We start from the raw sequence: 18,209 nt of genomic DNA, 5'->3' as shown, positions 1-18,209 counted from the left end.
TTAAGTTTATTTCTATTGTTATGTCCATGAGAGGATCCCATGATAATCTGAAGTTGAATCTTTCTTTAACAAATTCTTGGATGGGATAATTGGTCATACAGTGTTGACAAAAGGCAGATGTCCAGTATGAATTTTTGCCTGATAAAATTTTATTTTTTCATATGCAAACAATGCGGCATATACTCTGTATGAAGTAATAGAATTGATTCTTAGTCACTCAGCCTCCCATTGCGACAAATGAAATTAGTGGTGAGAAAAAAAGTAAACGGCATTTAAAATTGCATGCTTTATTAGAATCACCAGTAATAATAATATGAATATAAATCAGTTGGCGTTTTAAGTTTCAATGGCTGCTCATACATATACAATAACTATACATCATGAAGTGAAACTTCTGTCTGAGGAACAGTAACAATGTTGCCAGTTTAACAGGTTATTGTTAATTAAACAGTGTTGTGAACTTTAATCTCTTCATTCTGCTCAAAAAATGTCAGCCAAAGATGGACCACTAGTAAGTGTACTCTCTCAGTGCACTCCACACTTCTCACAGTTGTTATCCGTTATCCATTACAGTACACAAAAATATGAAATTAGAAAGTACATCTTTCAGTACATTAGATCCTCAAGATACGCAAAAATGGTGAAACATTCGTTATAGTGGTGTCTCATTACGAATAATCAGTGGATTTTCAAAGATAGGCCAAGCCAGATGAGCTTATATCTTCCACCCTTCACTCCATTAATAAATTTGTTTCGTTATCCTACAAATGAGTCTGCCCACCAGGTATTTTTTTTATCTTACATGAAAACAGATCTACAAACATGGCTGCTCCTGTCACTCTTTATAACAGAATTCAGTCACTTTAAAAACAGTGAATCTCAGTACACACATTTAAAAGTAGTGACACAAAAATTTCGGAAGCAGTTTTCATGTGCTATGGTGCCCAATGATAGCTATTGCACACCACACTACTACATAAAGAGTGTAAGACTGTACATTGTTAAAAGCACCCTTCCACTCACTTAGTGACCATAAAAACACATTTTATGCACTGGATGAGTGCATCAATACTGCCTGGCAATGGCAACACAGCTTGTTGGTAGATTACTAGGACACTGCAAGGTGACTTGACTGGCGTTTAAAAAGTTATACATGAAGCTCACACTTTAGGAAACTTGAGGCCTTACGTTACAAATGGACATTTCTTATCAACTATTAAACAAATACCAAACATTTTTGTTAGATTCGTTTTTCACATCATTGGAAAGAAAAGCTAGGAGTGCCTCCACACCACTCTCCAATAAACCCAATAATATCTGTCACGTGTGATTCTGGGTTCATCTTCGCAGCCATCAACAGCTTATTCCAATCTTCTCTGTTTGCTGCTCGACCTGGTCTTTTGAATTCGATGGGAGTGCGGCCCTTCTGAGCGAGGACAGGATATCCAGATACTACGCAGGGAAGTGCCATGGGACCAGCACTGTCATTTGAGCAAAGTGCTGAAGGGTACAAGCCTCTCTCATCCACTGGCAGTACCTGTAACAGAATTACATGTATTTACGACTGGTCATGGACATTTGAACATCAGAAATTCTTGTGAAATCTGTAACTGCAGTTTTTTGCTCTCCCGTTCTGTTAACTGGCACCTTTGTTGTAGGTCACACTCGACCTACTGTTCTGAGTACCCAATCTTTCTAAAAACTTCCTTCAAGTGTCTCCGTTCTTCAGTGAGGCTTTCTTCATCTGACAGTGAACACGCAATATAGAAAAGTGTTCAAATCATGGAACATCTACCAAAACATCAAGAAAAAGTAGCTGTATTATTCTGTTTCTAGCATTAATTTTCTATTTGGATGGTTTAGGTTGATATGCTGTAGATGTTTTTGAAGTGTGACCATAGTATGTGGTCAGATTACAGATGCGTCATCCAGATACAAGTAGAAACACATTGCCTTATGCATGGTAGATTCTTGTGCTCTTGTGTGGAAATGCACCATATAGAAGTTGGCAACTTCCGGTGATAAATGGCGGGATTATATAGTCACCACCATATCAGGTTGTTAAACAAGGGGATATGCCGAAAGAGTTCTGTAAAGTTGCCAATTAATTCCAACAATGCTTTAACTGGAAGCTGAATGAAAAGATAAACCACATTAGAAATAAGCATGATGCCCATCTCCCAAAGAGATTTTCTGTCAAGAAGATGAATTGTTTCCCTTTCTTTTTTGTCCCTCAGTTTCACAGACACTGGTAGACCTTGGGATTTTTCTTCTCTGGATTCTGCATGGTAGGCTCTCTCTGATCTACAGTCATATTGACCAGTATGTTTGAGGAAAAAGGACTGATGACCTAGTAGTTTGGTCTGTTTAAGCGTCCAACTAACAAAGATGATGAGTGAAATGTCTGAAGAACTTAAACAGTATGTGGTGAAATGTGAACACCACATATGAAACTCTGTCAATTTCATGCATTTCATAATTCCGACACTGCCAGGAAACTGTCACTAGGTTGGTACACAGCATGTTCCATTCACAGATTGGTGGGAAAAAAGGCAAAAGAGAAATCTTATTTCATTAAATGGTTTGTGTCAGTCAGCAGCTCATTTGGCAAGAATGGGAAAGGAAATCAATCATGGTCAATTCAAAGGAATTGTCCTGACATCCATCTGAAGTGATTTACTGAAACCACAGAAATATGAATGATTGAAAGGAAATTTCAACCTGTCACCAGAGTTGTATGTTTTAATCACTGTGCCACTTGACTCAGTTGTTCCAATGAAGTAAAATTATTCATGCTAAACTAATTTTAAAATAGGAATTTTATGCATTAAAATCTTAATTGGTTCCTATCAACTTTTATGGAAAGTTACTTCTGATAATGTCTTATGGGCAATAGAGCATGTCCACCAAAAACTATTAATCACTAGTCTCCTCAGAAAAGAAGAGAAGTGAATAACACATGCTTAATCATAAGAACTTCCATCAGCTTGTCTGTGCCAAATTTTTGGTTTTTTAGACGTGCTCTTGTCCTTAATTTATATGGCTAATATTCTGATCACGAGGCATGCAGAAGCATAAATTTTTCATGGTTTCCAGAAAGTTGTTTTCTGTATGTTCCATGAAATTAAGGTATGTTGTTAATACCCAAGCTCCTTCTGCTTAGAGGATAGCATTTTCAGAGCCATATGTAAACAAAGGTAAAGCATGTTCAAAATATCATGCACTAAGGTGTGAACAGTCCCATGTTTAAAATCTGTCACAAGACACAGTGTCATTCGTTTAGTACTTTTCTTGGACAATTTGGTGAATATTTTTGTCATTGGTGAAAGTGATCTGGCAGCTTCACTGGTCTTTATTTTTATCGATTGTGTAACTTTTACAGAACTGCTTGTGCCACTCACACTTGCAACCTCTGTTTGACTTTTCAATATTTGATGACTTTCATAGAAACGCCAAGTCAACAGGCAATTCAAAAACTGACATTTTGAATTCCATTACTGCATAAACTATCTAGAGGCAAATGAGCTGTAATCCCAGTACCCATCCATCTTCTCTACTAGTTGGAATGACCTATGCATAGGAAACCTCCACTGACAATAATTCCACAACATCTGCCAGTTTATTTTGCAAATTTTTGCCCTCTATGACATACAAATACAAAAATGATTAACAATAAAACAAGTACATTTCGTAAATGAACACATCAAAGGAAAATCAAAATTTTATACCTGATCCACTTTTTGATCCATCGATACAGCCAAAACCCACTCCTTCACTTCTTCATGCAAAGACTGTGGTATATTTGTAGATACTGGTAGAGGAATTTCATTTGGGAAATCAGTCAGGGCAAAATCACTGTGATCCAAGAGATCCAAGTTACTTTCTTCAATTGCCTCACACAGGTCAAGATAATGATTGAGAAATACAAAAGCCTCACTATCACGGCCAGTTGCCTGTAACAAATGGTCGTTTACAATTCTGTATGATTAAAGGAACACAATTATAAGTTTTGAAATGTTTTAAAACCAGTAATATGAGTAAACACAAACCCTCGCATCAACGCCTGCCTCAAAGAAAGCTTTGTCTGCAGGAATAATATCAGAATGTCGCAAAAGTGCTGTAGAGAGCTTAGCAGCAATGTGTTTTAGAGACTCGGTATCCCGAAAGGCACACCGAGAAGTATAATAATGTGTGATAACTAAGAGCAAATCAAATTCGTCATGCAGCTTGCTTCCAGCATCTGATGTAGTTTTCATTGCCTCAGTCTGCAAAAACAGAAACAATGTTCATAACTCAGACAATAATTTTGTCACATCACTTTATTTCTATTATTGCTATATAAAGGTAAAGGTGGGGTAATATATTCTTTTGATACAGTAAATATCAAGTTTATTTACATAATACTGTCAATACTTTCATCTAAAAAGATAAGCCCATTAAGAAAAGAGATGAATGTAAATGTCGTGTGGCTAGGGCCTCCCGTCGGGTAGACTGTTTGCTGGGTGCAGGTCTTTCGAGTTGGCGCCACTTCGGCGACCTGTGCGTCGATGGGGATGAAATGATGATGATTAAGACAACACAACAACCAGTCCCTAAGCAGAGAAAAATCTCTGACCCAGCCAGGAATCGAACCTGGGCCATTAGGATTGACATTCTGTTGCGCTGACCACTCAGCTACTGGGGGCAGACAAGAAAAGAGATAAACCGAATAGGAAGGAAGAAATTGGCTTACCATTTATTTATTTTTTATATAATGTTCTTTGAAATGAACCAACACAACAGTTTAGTATTTAGCCTTAAACACTTGCTTCAAAACTGAAAACACAGTGATGCTTCAATGAGGGACAAACACAGTTACACAACAAATACTGAACTCTTAAAAACTAATGACTTTTGGGTGAGACTGTAAGGATCATATATGTTGAATTAACCTCCCCCCCCCCCCACCCCTCCCACACACACTCACCTTTCATGGGTATGCATAAATTGATGAGCCAAAGCATTATGACACTATCCACAGTGAGGCTGAATACCACCTGGTGGCATTGCAGGTGTGTGGGGCTGTAAGGGAAGTATTTAGGCAGAGCAGAAATGAATGGAGAATCATTCTAGTGATGATACAGGTTGCAAATGGGGAAATCCACTGCCATTAGCGACTTTGACAAAGGGCAGATAGCCATGACCAGCATGGGAAAGAGTATGTCAGAAATGACAAAACGATTAGGTTGTTCATGTGCTACTGTTGTCAGCATCTGTGGAAAGTGGTTGAAGGATTGTGAACTTAGGAGTAGGTGGCAAGATGTCGGACATTCATGCTTAATCACAGAATGTGGAGGTTGGAGGCTTGCCCACTCTGTAAAGCAGGATAGGGAGCAATCTGTGGCCGGCCGGAGCGGCCGTGCGGTTCTAGGCGCTACAGTCTGGAACCGCGAGACCGCTACGGTCGCAGGTTCGAATCCTGCCTCGGGCATGGATGTGTGTGATGTCCTTAGGTTAGTTAGGTTTAAGTAGTTCTAAGTTCTAGGGGACTGATGACCTCAGAAGTTGAGTCCCATAGTGCTCAGAGCCATTTGAACCATTTATTGGAGCAATCTGCGACACATTTGACAAGAGTACAATGTTGGTGTGTGCGTAAGCTTTTTGGAGCACACTATTCAGTGCGCACTGTTGAACATAATGGTCCATACAAAACGATGCCTACGTGTTCCCATGTTGACCCAATGACTTTGCCAGTTAAGACTGCAGCAGGCACAAGATCATCACGATTGGACAATGGAAAAATGGAAACGTCAATTGGCCAGATGAATCATGTTTCTTGTTACACCAGATCAATGGTTGCGTCAGGATACACTATCAAGCAATGGCTACTAGAACCATGTCACAGTTACATACTAGTGGGGACAGCATGGATATGGCTGAAAAAATTTTACATGGCAATAATGAGAAATCAGCAGTTTTTATTGACATAATTCGAATTGGCACTTTTTACAAAAATGAAATTTTGCATTTTCCCCTTCCTGTGTAAAAATATTATGAACCTGAAGTTAGCAGTTTACTGATATTGGTAGTTGGTAGGTATTTAATGTTGAAACTGGATCTTGATTTTTGTTTTCAAAGCTGAGGTAAGCATACGACCTTAAAATGACTATTCATTTCCAGTTTGAAAAGCTGATGCCTAGATGTGGTGTCAGCTGGTGGGATCTTTATCTGTCGAAGTCAGCTTTCTTGACACTTTTGTACAACAACTCGTAGGAAAAGCATTGTGATTTGGAGAGGTCTTTAGAGCAAAAATCATCAAATATGGCACTTTAGCTTTGCAAACATGTAAATCAACAGAGCACACCATTGTTTTCCTTCTTTCACTCATTTGATCTATGCTACGAATCAGCCTGCCGCCACAGACTTCATTTCACAAAACAGTAAAAATTATATTGTGTTAGACATTCTCAGAGTTCTGTTCTACCAGTATTGCATAACATGAAGGTCCTGTGTTGTGATTTGGATGACAGAAGCAAATCAAGAATATGCCAAATTGATTTGTGTGTTTTTGAAGCTGAAGGCCATATTTGGTGGTTCTTGTATTTACATTCATGTCTTTACGAAAATATGCAGTTTAATTAATGCAAAGAATCTGAGATTTCTCCAAAATGCATCACTGTGCTTTGATTTTCAGTGAAAATGTTTTGGGAAACATGATGTTGGAGGATAAAACTGTTATCCCTATTTCAACTCAGAATTTATGACTGATTCATTATTACGGAAAGAAAAACATAAAGAGAAGTACTTCCGGCAGAGATGAAGGGAACAGTGAAACTCATTGGGTTGCTCCTTCAAACTAGCCTGCCAACTTTTAGGTCACAGATACAAGCAAGTCTTTGTTCATAGTAGTAGGTTCTTGTTCCAACAATGAAATGATAGTGATGAATTCTATCAACGATAACACGGCAGACCATGTTATGTACCCCTACAACGTTACACAAGCCTTCAAAATGTAGTGACATATCAACTTTTCATGCCAGTAGAAAATTAGATATTGTCAAGTGTCTGCTGTTGTACTAAAGGCAGTTCGACTTCCATGTTCAAATATAGACTGTAGGCGACAGTTTTCATACAGTCTAGAGTATCCCATTTATGTTGACCACCCCCACATAACGTTTTGTTCAGAAACAAAATATAAAAAGCATCAAGTAAACGATGTTTAGCTACCAAGGGAACGTTAATCAACATGACTGCTTTTCTTGAAATTCTGTTTCGCTGTAAAGATATGAACAGTAGTACATCTTTTTTAAATAGCACTCTGAATTTTTTTATTTGGTGATACACTACTTCTCCACAAGACCTGCTCAGAAATGTATTGCAGAGTACCATTCACGTAAACATGACATTATTTGACTGACTCTCCTGTACCAACTCACAGTGCAAATACCACAGATAACGTAACTCGTCCACTGGAGTTGACAATAAACAAAACAATAATGTTTTCTTATTCATAGTTCAGGTATATGTAGTACACTACTGCAGAACTTATTTAATAAGTTGTCTACAGTAACAGCAGTCTTTGATTAAAAACTGCATCATCATTACGTTTTCTTTATTGTGGTTGAATGTAGATCTAATGCTACACAGGCAGAACTCTACAAAGAATGATATCCTGATTAGAACCCACCTTACTGCAATGACTGTTTTCTTATCTTACGCACATTTGCCATAGATAAGTAGCATTTCTACATTCTCTTCATTGGTGTACATTGCACTTGCACAAATCTTCAACTAGAGATGGTTGATGGAATGACCATTGTGCATTTTCTTTGTTTTTCCATTATTCTGTCAACTCCATCAAGTGGACGAGTTACATTACCCCTATGTACCTCCCCTATTTGCTAGTACAGGAAAGTCAAAGCCAATTTTGTGTTACATTTTTAATAACATCAAAAATGAACTTATAGGGCACTATTTGGAAAAGACGCACTATTGTTCATACGGTCAAAGTTATGTCTTCTTGACAAAAAATTGTTTGTGGTAGTCAATGTAAATGGGACACCCTGTATTAAAACATTGACAGTATACTGTCTCTGAATAGAAATTTGAAGTAATGAGAGGGCTTTCTTTAAAAACTTTCAACACTTTTTGGCTGCCTATGATACAGGTTTGTTTCTTCTTTAATCTGTAATTTTCAATGGGATATAAGTAAAGTTTTTTTTTAATGAAATCAAATGAGGTGTGTGATATCATTAAAATATGATATAATTAATAGGTATATGTTCATTTCCAACATGAGACTGAAAAACCATGAAATACAACAAAAATAAATATCATAATTTGAAAAGTAATAGCACCAAAATTGGGCAAAAACAAACGATTTTTTCACGTTCCTAATATAGCCAGTTTCCATCATTTCAGCCATAAATATACAAAGTCTCATGTGAACTCAGGTCAGCACGATTTATTCTCTTAATTAGTTAGGTTGACAACATACAGTAAACGATGAACTGTCAAAAACTAGAACTAAAAGTGAACTGAAAGTAAACATAAAGCAAACCCGGCTAGTTGTCCACCAAATATGATGTGTTCACAATCACTGTTCGAATTTGGCACTTCTTACACAGCCTCCCCATATTAGAGCAGAGCTCTTCAGATGTGTGGGTATTAATACTGTTCCCATCAATCCACACTCGTATAAGTAACTGGTGTCTTTGGCACTTTCTGGGGGCTCATTCGCTGAGGCAAGTATGAAGTTGCTGTTGACAGACTGTAGCACGATCTGGTTGACTCAAGGTCGCTTGTGTAGTATCCAAGATATCTTGTTGTTGTGCAAGCATGTCTGGAGTAAGCAAATATGCTAGTTTCACCGGTTCCCACGACAGCATCACTGGTTTGATATTGCATATTATCTCCACTGTATCTTCTTCACGTTTTAGCACATGGAAAGGTCCAGAGTACAGTAGCTGGAATGGTCGGTGTACTGCCTCTGTGCATAACATCATGTGTGAGCATCCTTTAAGGTCGTTTTCGATGAAAACTCTCTGATCTCCATGATGGGACACTGGTGAATGGTGCAGCTCAGCTATTTGGAGCTTCACTTGTTACATCATCTATGGTAGTTCTGTCTTTGTTTGCATTAGTGTTGCTGAAAAAAATTGTGATGGCAGGCACAACATCTCTCCATAAACCTTCTCTGCGGTAGATCCCCCAATGACCAGAATCTACTATGTAGGAATCAACATGGGTTCCGGAAACAGCGATCGTGTGAGACCCAGCTCGTTTTATTTGTTCATGAGACCCAGAAAATATTAGATACAGGCTCCCAGGTAGATGCTATTTTTCTTGGCTTCTGGAAGGCGTTCGATACAGTTCTGCACTGTCGCCTGATAAACAATGTAAGAGCCTACGGAATATCAGACCAGCTGTGTGGCTGGATTGAAGAGTTTTTAGCAAACAGAACACAGCATGTTGTTATCAATGGAGAGACGTCTACAGACGTTAAAGTAACCTCTGGCGTGCCACAGGGGAGTGTTATGGGACTGTTGCTTTTCACAATATATATAAATAACCTAGTAGATAGTGTCGGAAGTTCCATGCGGCTTTTTGTGGATGATGCTGTAGTATACAGAGAAGTTGCAGCATTAGAAAATTACAGCGAAATGCAGGAAGATCTGCAGCGGATAGGCACTTGGTGCAGGGAGTGGAAACTGACCCTTAACATAGACAAATGTAATGTATTGCGAATATATAGAAAGAAGGATCCTTTATTGTATGATTATATGATAGCGGAACAAACACTGGTAGCAGTTACTTCTGTGAAATATCTGGGAGTATGCGTGCGGAACGATTTGAAGTGGAATGATCATATAAAATTAATTGTTGGTAAGGCGGGTACCAGGTTGAGAATGTAGTCCAGGTTGAAAATGTAGTCCATCAACAAAGGAAGTGGCTTACAGAACATTCGTTCGACTTATACTTCAGTATTGCTCATCAGTGTGGGATCTGTACCAGATCGGGTTGACGGAGGAGATAGAGAAGATCCAAAGAAGAGCGGCACGTTTCGTCACAGGGTTATTTGGTAACCGTGATAGCCTTACGGAGATGTTTAGCAAACTCAAGTGGCAGACTCTGCAAGAGAGGCGCTCTGCATCGCGGTGTAGCTTGCTCGCCAGGTTTCGAGAGGGTGCGTTTCTGGATGAGGTATCGAATATATTGCTTCCCCCTACTTATACCTCCCGAGGAGATCACGAATGTAAAATTAGAGAGATTCGAGCGCGCACGGAGGCTTTCAGACAGTCGTTCTTCCCGCAAACCATACATGACTGGAACAGGAAAGGGAGGTAATGACAGTGGCACGTAAAGTGCCCTCCGCCACACACCGTTGGGTGGCTTGCGTAGTATAAATGTAGATGTAGATGTAGAATGACCAGCTTAAAGGCTGGGCGAAGTTGCAGCAAAACCAGTTGGTAGTGCAACTATCCATGTGTTCTCATGGTACATTAGTGCAGCTTCCAACTTTCTATGCCATCCTGTTGCTTGCGGGATGGTAGATGGTCATATGCTGATGCTGGAACCACTCAATCTAAACAGTTCCAGAAACAGTGTCGATTTAAATTGCTAGACTTGATACGTGGTGAAGTGTGCTGGACAGCAGGGGAGAAAAAATCCACATTTTAACGAAGGCCTTGCTCTCATTTTGGCTGTCTGCTGTTACTGATTGGCATTGCCTCCACCCAAGGTGTATACCCATCTAAAGCTGTAAATATGTAAGATATCCCTCTGATGGCGGAATTGGACCCATGAGGTCTATGTGAATGTGAAAGAGACGTGAACATTATTGAGAAGTGATATTGATAAATTATGTCTAGAATTAGAATTCAGTGTCGACTGTTAAGTCGTGGAGATTTCAGGATTATGATTTTGCTAAAAATTTATGCCAGTCACCATACGTAAAATGGCAAATGAAGCACAGGGACTTGATATGACAGCTCTACTTGCCAAATTTGGAGAGATGCTCAAGGTACGAAGGGACAATAATAATAAAAAATTAGAGGAAACCCTTATAGCACAGGAGAAAACAGTAAGTAATACACTAGAGAAAATGTTAAGCAGTAAGCTAGAGGAAACAATAAATGTGACTAAGACACAAGATAATAGGATTGCTACATTATAAAAGTCATGAACACTTTGCCTAAGGATTCACAGACTGAAGTAAATGCACAATGTGACTTAGTCGTAAGGAAGTAGGGCATTTCATGAAATTTTGTGTCTACATACTACATTGCCTAGTTTGGTAGAGCGACTGCAGGAATCTGTAGAGCAAAAAGTACAGAAGAGGATTGACCCCTCTAGAATGACACCAAATTCTATGGGTGAATCCACTATTAATCAGCAAGAGTTACAGAGATTAAAGAGAGACTTAGGAAAAGCACAACAGGACTTACTAATGTAACTCGTGAAAGTAGTCCAGGCAAGTGGTTGGAAGAACTTTAGATAGGGACAAGAATGAATTTTTCAAAACAATTTCGTAAGTTTAAACCAGATGGGGAAGTACATTTCACTTACTTTTCACATTAATTTTCGAGGTCTTTGTCTAAAAACTGGCAAGACCATAAGAAAATAATTTCACACTTAGTTACTTGACAGGAGACACATTATCTAGACTGTACCTACACATGAATGACATGAAATGAACTAGTGGATCAGTGGTGATTTTCACTATAAATTTTCTATTGCTAAGTTACACAAATGGTGAAGTAAGAAAACTGGCATAAGAATTAAACACGATATTAAAATTGATAGCTATTTTAGTCATAAAATAAGAAATGCTAAACTGACAACACAAACAATATGAGAATAAACCCCTGCAATTAAGGAAAGAGTATGCATTCTGCCCCCAATCCAAACTGTGTGAGAGCATCATAAAAGCAATAGGAAGATTATACAGGATGTATTGCTCAAAAAGACATATTATGTCGGCGCAACTGATTCTGGAATTTTAAGTAATGATGAGTTGCCCCATACAGGATTATCTCCAGTTGAAATTAGGGATAAAACTTTTATTGGGGAAACATTTTTAAAATTGCTTAAATGGTCACCATTGCATGTGCAGTTGTTCTGTATTCATTGAGCAGTTCTTTTCAAAACGATACAGTACATCTTCTTCAAATTTGGGCGTTCAGTGTTGCTGTGGAGTACCACAGACCTGCCCCCTCCTGATGAAAGTGTCTGTTTGTCAGAGCTGCTACATAACATGAAATTACAGCATTAAAGTAATAACAGATAAAAATAAACTGTTTATGAACCCAAAAAAGTGAATCACAAGTTTAAGTAAACACAATCAACAATACAACAAGAATCAGCTTAATATTTCAAGGAGCTCCTTGACAGAATAGGAGTGACCCATTAAGAAACTCTTCAGTTTCGATTTGAAAGTGCGTAGATTACTGCTAAGATTTTGGAATTCGAGTGGTAGCTTATTGAAAATTGATGCAGCAGTATACTGCACACCTTTCTGCATGAGAGTTAAGGAAGTCCGATCCAAATGCAGGTTTGATTTCTGCCTAGTATTAACTGAGTGAAAGTTGCTTATTTTTGGGAATAAGCTAATGTTGTTAGCAAGAAATGACAATAAGGTATATATATATCTTGAGAGGCCAATGTCAAAATACCCAGATGCGCAAACAGAGTTCGACAAGAGGTTCGTGAACTTACACCACTTTTTGCCCAAACCACCTGTTTCTGAGTCAAAAATATGGGAAGAGTTACCCCAAAATATAATACCATACGGCATAAGCGAATGAAAATAAGCAAAGTAGACTAATTTTTGTGTTGAACGATCACTCACTTCAGATACCATTCGAATAGTAAAAATGGCAGCATTAAGTCTTTGAACAAGATCCTGAACATGGGCTTTCCATGACAGTTTACTATCTATCTGAACACCTAGAAATTTCAACTGTTCAGTTTCACTAATCATATACCCATTCTGTGAAATTAAGATGTCAGGTTTTCTTGAATTGTATGTTAGAAATGTAAAAACTGAGTCTTACTGTGATTTAGAGTTAGTTTATTTTCTACAAGTCATGAACTGCACTATTTGAAACCAAGTCAATGTTGCACGCAACTTCCTTTACTACCAAGCTAGCGTCATCAACAAACAGAAACATTTTAGAGTTGCCTGTAATACTATAGGGCACATCATTTATATAAGTAAGGAACAGGAATGGCCCCAATACTGATCCCTGTGGCACCCCCACTTGACTGTACCCCATTCAGACCCCACATCACAGCCATTCTCAACATTGGGAATAATGACCTTTTGTGGTCTGTTGCTAAAGTAAGAGGTGAACCAATTGTGAGCTACTCCACATATTCCGTAATGGTCCAACTTCTGGAGCAATATTTTGAGATCAACACAATCAAACGCCTTAGTTAAATAAAAAAATATGCCTCTCATTCGAAATCTTTTGTTTAACCCATCCAATACGTCACAGAGAAAAGAGAATGTAGCATTTTCAGTTGTTAAACCACTTCTAAAGCCGAACTGTACATTTGATAGCAAATTGTGTGATAAAAAATGATCAATTATCCTTACATACACAACCTTGTCAATAACTTTAGCAAACACTGATGGCATAGAAATAGGTCTAAAATTGTCTACTTTATCCTTTTTATAAAGCGGCTTTACTACTGAGTACTTTAGTCGTTCATGAAACTGACCCACAGTACTTTAATACTCTGCTAGGTACTCCATCATATCCATGACAATCCATAGTCTTCAGTGATTTAATTATTAACTCAATCTCCCCCTAGTCAGTATCACAGAGGAGTATTTCAGACATCAATCTCAGAATTAAATTTTTTTTAATTCGCCAGCAATGCTCAGAAAATGACTGTTAAATACTGTACATATATCTGATTATTATATATTAAATACTGTACATATATCTGATTTATCAGTAGCAGTAATATTTTTACTACGAACTGACTTTATATCGCCAACCTTGTGCTGTTGACCAGACACTTCCTTTACAACTGACCATATGGTTTTAATTTTATCCTGTGAATTAGCTATTGTATTTTCATACCACATACTCTTTGCCTTCCTAATAACATTTTTAAGCACCTTACAATACAGTTTGTAATGAGCTACTGTAGCTTGATTGTGGCTATTTCTAACATTTTGATATAATTCCCACTTTGTTCCACATGATATCCTTAACCCAGTAGTCAGCCACCCAGGCTGCCAATTATTGCTAGTACCCTGTTTAGAATGTTCTAATGGGAAGCAACTCTCAAAGCGCATGAGAAATGTGTTAAGGAAAGCATTGTATTTATCATCTATGTTATGAGCACTATAAACGTCCTGCCACTCTTGTTCCATGCTGCCACTCTTTTACCTTGACAAGGTTTAAAAAACTCTCTATTGCTGTTGGATTAACTTTCCTACATAGTTTGTAATTAAATATGACATTGGTTTGAGTTCAAAGGCCTTTTAGTGTTAAAATTTGTTCATCATGGTCTGAAAGGTCATTCATGCTTTTACTAAAAGAATGCCCATCTAGTAATGAAGAATGAATAAAAATATTGTCTATGGCTGTGCTACTGTTCCCCTGCACACTAGCTAGAAAAAACACATTCTGCATCAGATCATATAAATTTAGGAGATCTACCAACATCCTTTTTCTTGCACCATCATATACAAAATTAATATTGAAGTCACAACATATAACTAATTTCTGGTACTTCATACAAAGTGAATCAAAAACCCTCTCTAGCTTGGGCAGAAATGCTTTGAAGTCGGAGTTAGGGGACCTATAAATAACAACAACTAGAAGTTTAGGTTTCACTAAATTCAACTGTCGCTGCACATCATTCAAATATGTGTTCAGTGCAGTGCCGTGACACGTCTGTGGACTCAACTGGAATACTGTATTTTAAATACATAGCCACTGCCCCATCTAGCAAAGAACTCCTTGAAAAACAACCAGCTAATCTGTATCCTGGTAAAGGAAGCCTCTGAATTGTCAAATTATTTACGTGGTGCTCTGACATACCAATAATTTCAGAGTCAATATCTATAAGCAGTTCACTAACTTTATCTCTAATACCTCTTATATTTTGATGAAATATGCTAATTCCTTCTCTACTTGGAAACATTACATCCTCTGAAGATGAGCCATTAGTTAGAGGAACTTCCTTTAAGCAGGTATACCTGACTTCAATCTAAAAAAGTTGCAGCTCTAACACCAACTACTACAGGAATTTGTCCACGAGTGATCCCACCACCACCAACTACCCTGCCGCCTACAAGCTTTGCCAGCCTCCCCTTCCCTACCTATTGCAGTGCAGGCCGTGCCTAGTGAAACCCGATCTACTGATAGATCCAACTGGCACCACTGAAATGTGACCCATGCCCTCTGCCATCAGCACCCCCTCCAGCCCCATGTTAAAGCGCCTAACAGCCACATCAAGATGAGGCCGATCATGATGCTGAAACAGTTGCACAAAATGCACATTAGTGCCACCAGTTGTAGTAGCTATCTTTACCAGGTCACCAACTACATCATATTCCCCATCCCTATGAAGACTGTTCCCTGCTCCACCCACTATCACTACCTGATCCTCCTTCGTAAAATCTGTACATAACTCCCCTATACTGTCAGTCACCTAAGCCAACCCTGTCATACTCTGTCAGGTGGCTTGCACAATACTAATGTAACTGTAGAAGATGTTATATTGCAGAACCAATCTAAATTTACACAAGCAGAACCTATGCTTAACAACCCACGCTGTTGAAATCATAAAATATACTTCCCTCAGCTATGCTCTCTTTAAATTAAAGAAAGTATATGCATGAAAAGTTCAAGGAACTTTGTATATTGATAAATAATATCCTACACATGGTGTTCCAGGTGGAATGGTCAATATATAGGGATACGACAGGAATGATCATTCAAAACAAAAATGCCCAGTAAACATGGGCTCTAAAATGCATGCCTTAAGAGCTGTGAGCACTTTTTCAGCAGAACAAATGTGTTTCACAGTAGCAAAGATGAATAAGTGCTCATAGCCCTTAAGGTATGCACTTTAGGGCCCATTTTTACTGGACTTTTTTTCTCGTTTTGGTTCATGCTCCCTCCTCTCAAAATACAGAAAGCAAAGAGCTTGCAGCAGATTTGTTTTCCAGTATCTAAGTTGAAGAAGTGCTCATACCTCCTAAGGCGAGCATTTTAGAGCCCATATTTACTATAAGTTTTTTTGCTTCAAATGATTGTTCCTGTCATATTTAAAATTGACCATTCCTCCTGGGACACCCTCTATTTGTAAGACAAAAGATAAAAATTTCTACATGCATACAGGTTTTATACATACAGTAATTCCTACAACATTGAAGGAGATGACTGCTACTGATTTTTATGTCCCATTAAGCAGATCAAAAGGTAATTTTATACAAATCATGGTTGTAACAGATCTAGTCTGTGTTAACACTGACAATAGCACCAGCAAAGTTTTTTTTAATAATCACAGTGTTTGGATGGATGAAGGAAAGCATCAAGATAGGATAATATTTGTGTGCATAGCATTAATGTGAACTATTTGTAGACATCAGAGACTGCAAATGAATATGATGTGTAGTATTAGCGTACAGAAATTCTGAGATATATGTATTCATTTGTACTTTCATATTCTTGAATTGACACAGAAATGGCAGAGTGCTGATTCAGTGAGCTTGATGTCATCACTAACACGCAATGGAGTATCATTGCTTGTAAAACAGTTCCCGATGCCACCCACCGATACTGGATGGTGCCATCAGATACTAACAGATAAACTAAGTGCTAACTAAGCCTAACTGATGCCACTGGTGATACTAATTATACCCACTCCACTTATCATATTAACCAATTAACAGAGTGACAGCCTACACCCACCAATCCAGCATACCTACAACTCCTGCTTCCATTGTACAACAAATTGACAGTAACTGTGTTCTTATTTTTAATTGCAACTATACATGTAACAAGAACTTTTTACTGTACACAATGAATACAACACAAAACAAAAGAAGAGTTTATTTAGGTATTATTTGATGATAAGAGTATGTAGAACAGAGTACTACACAGGAATACATAAATAAATATAATATATTACATGAAATGTAGCCAGTCATTTAACCCAGCATCATCTAATTTATGTGAATCATCATATTTCTTACTACATGCAATATTCAAGGCACACAACAATTAGTGTACAACAACTAGTCCCAAATCAGCATGGATCTAGCTACCTCAGTTAATTCAAAGAAATAAAATGCTACAAAACTCTTAAGTAAATTAGCCTTTTGTGGAGTTCCACTCTATCCATGACAGTATGTCTTGAGAAGATAACAGTGAATCTATACATTAGATCAGGGCTTCCCAACATGTGGTCCACCGGCTCTTTCTAGGGGGTCCGCAGCCACCTTTCACCAAATCGTGTAAAATAATGAGTAAAATTATTGAATAAAAATGTGAAAATCAAATTCATCACTATTTTTTTTCACGTGAAAAACATGTGTACTTTTACTTCAGGTCATATTTCCAAGCAGCCTTTGCGGTTCCTAAGTGAGAACGCATACACAGTTTAGTGCCAGAGAATGCGGCTTCTCTGATCGATTGTTTCGCAACAATACGGGGGTCATTTGTGCGCCGGTTCACGGCTCTAGATGTGCTGAAACCTTTTACGCATGAGCGGAGCGAGCTTTGTCGACCAATCACAGTGCTCGCTGGCACGTATGCGGCCCCAGGCATCATTAAATGTTAAACTTGCTTTGTCAGTCCACTACCTATTTCATAAGTCGATTTTTGACCATTTCATTACTTCTAACATGGATCGGTGGCTGAAGTCAGGATCATTGAAGAATGGTGCAGTTTCTCCATCGCCTTCACAACAAGGGAAGTTTCCATTTGAAATGAATGAGGAGGGAGGACGACCAAAGGAAGAAAAATCACGAGAAGCTCCACAGCCATTATGTGAAAACACTGCAAGTACTCCATTGGTTGCAATATCCTGTGGAAGTGGAATAACCAAGAAGCATAAGTACAGTGAAAGCTATTTAGAAATGGGCTTTATGGACACAAAGGAGGGTAAATCTCAGTGTGTAATTTGTGTGTGAGTCCTTCTGAACAGTTCAATGGTTCCAGTTAAATTGCACCGTCATTTTGAAGGTACTCACCCGGATT

The 18,209-nt window shown here is 38.3% G+C and overlaps 1 protein-coding gene across 1 annotated transcript in view; it reads right to left on the bottom strand.

The window, feature by feature from the left end:
* Positions 1-271: 271 nt before the first annotated feature.
* Positions 272-18,209, bottom strand: part of LOC124605475 (intraflagellar transport protein 172 homolog) — a 320,057-nt gene continuing 302,119 nt past the window's right edge. The window contains exons 29-31 of the mRNA XM_047137189.1: positions 4,050-4,265; positions 3,729-3,953; positions 272-1,537 (exon numbers count right to left, since the gene is read on the bottom strand). Coding sequence (XP_046993145.1) covers positions 1,259-1,537; positions 3,729-3,953; positions 4,050-4,265 — 720 coding nt within the window. The 3' untranslated portion in view covers positions 272-1,258. The remainder of the gene's footprint in view (positions 1,538-3,728; positions 3,954-4,049; positions 4,266-18,209) is intronic.

The sequence above is a fragment of the Schistocerca americana genome, chromosome 3 (assembly GCF_021461395.2).
Source record: "Schistocerca americana isolate TAMUIC-IGC-003095 chromosome 3, iqSchAmer2.1, whole genome shotgun sequence".
Classification (NCBI taxonomy): Eukaryota; Metazoa; Arthropoda; class Insecta; order Orthoptera; family Acrididae; genus Schistocerca; species Schistocerca americana.
This window is presented reverse-complemented; position numbering and strand designations above follow the sequence as displayed.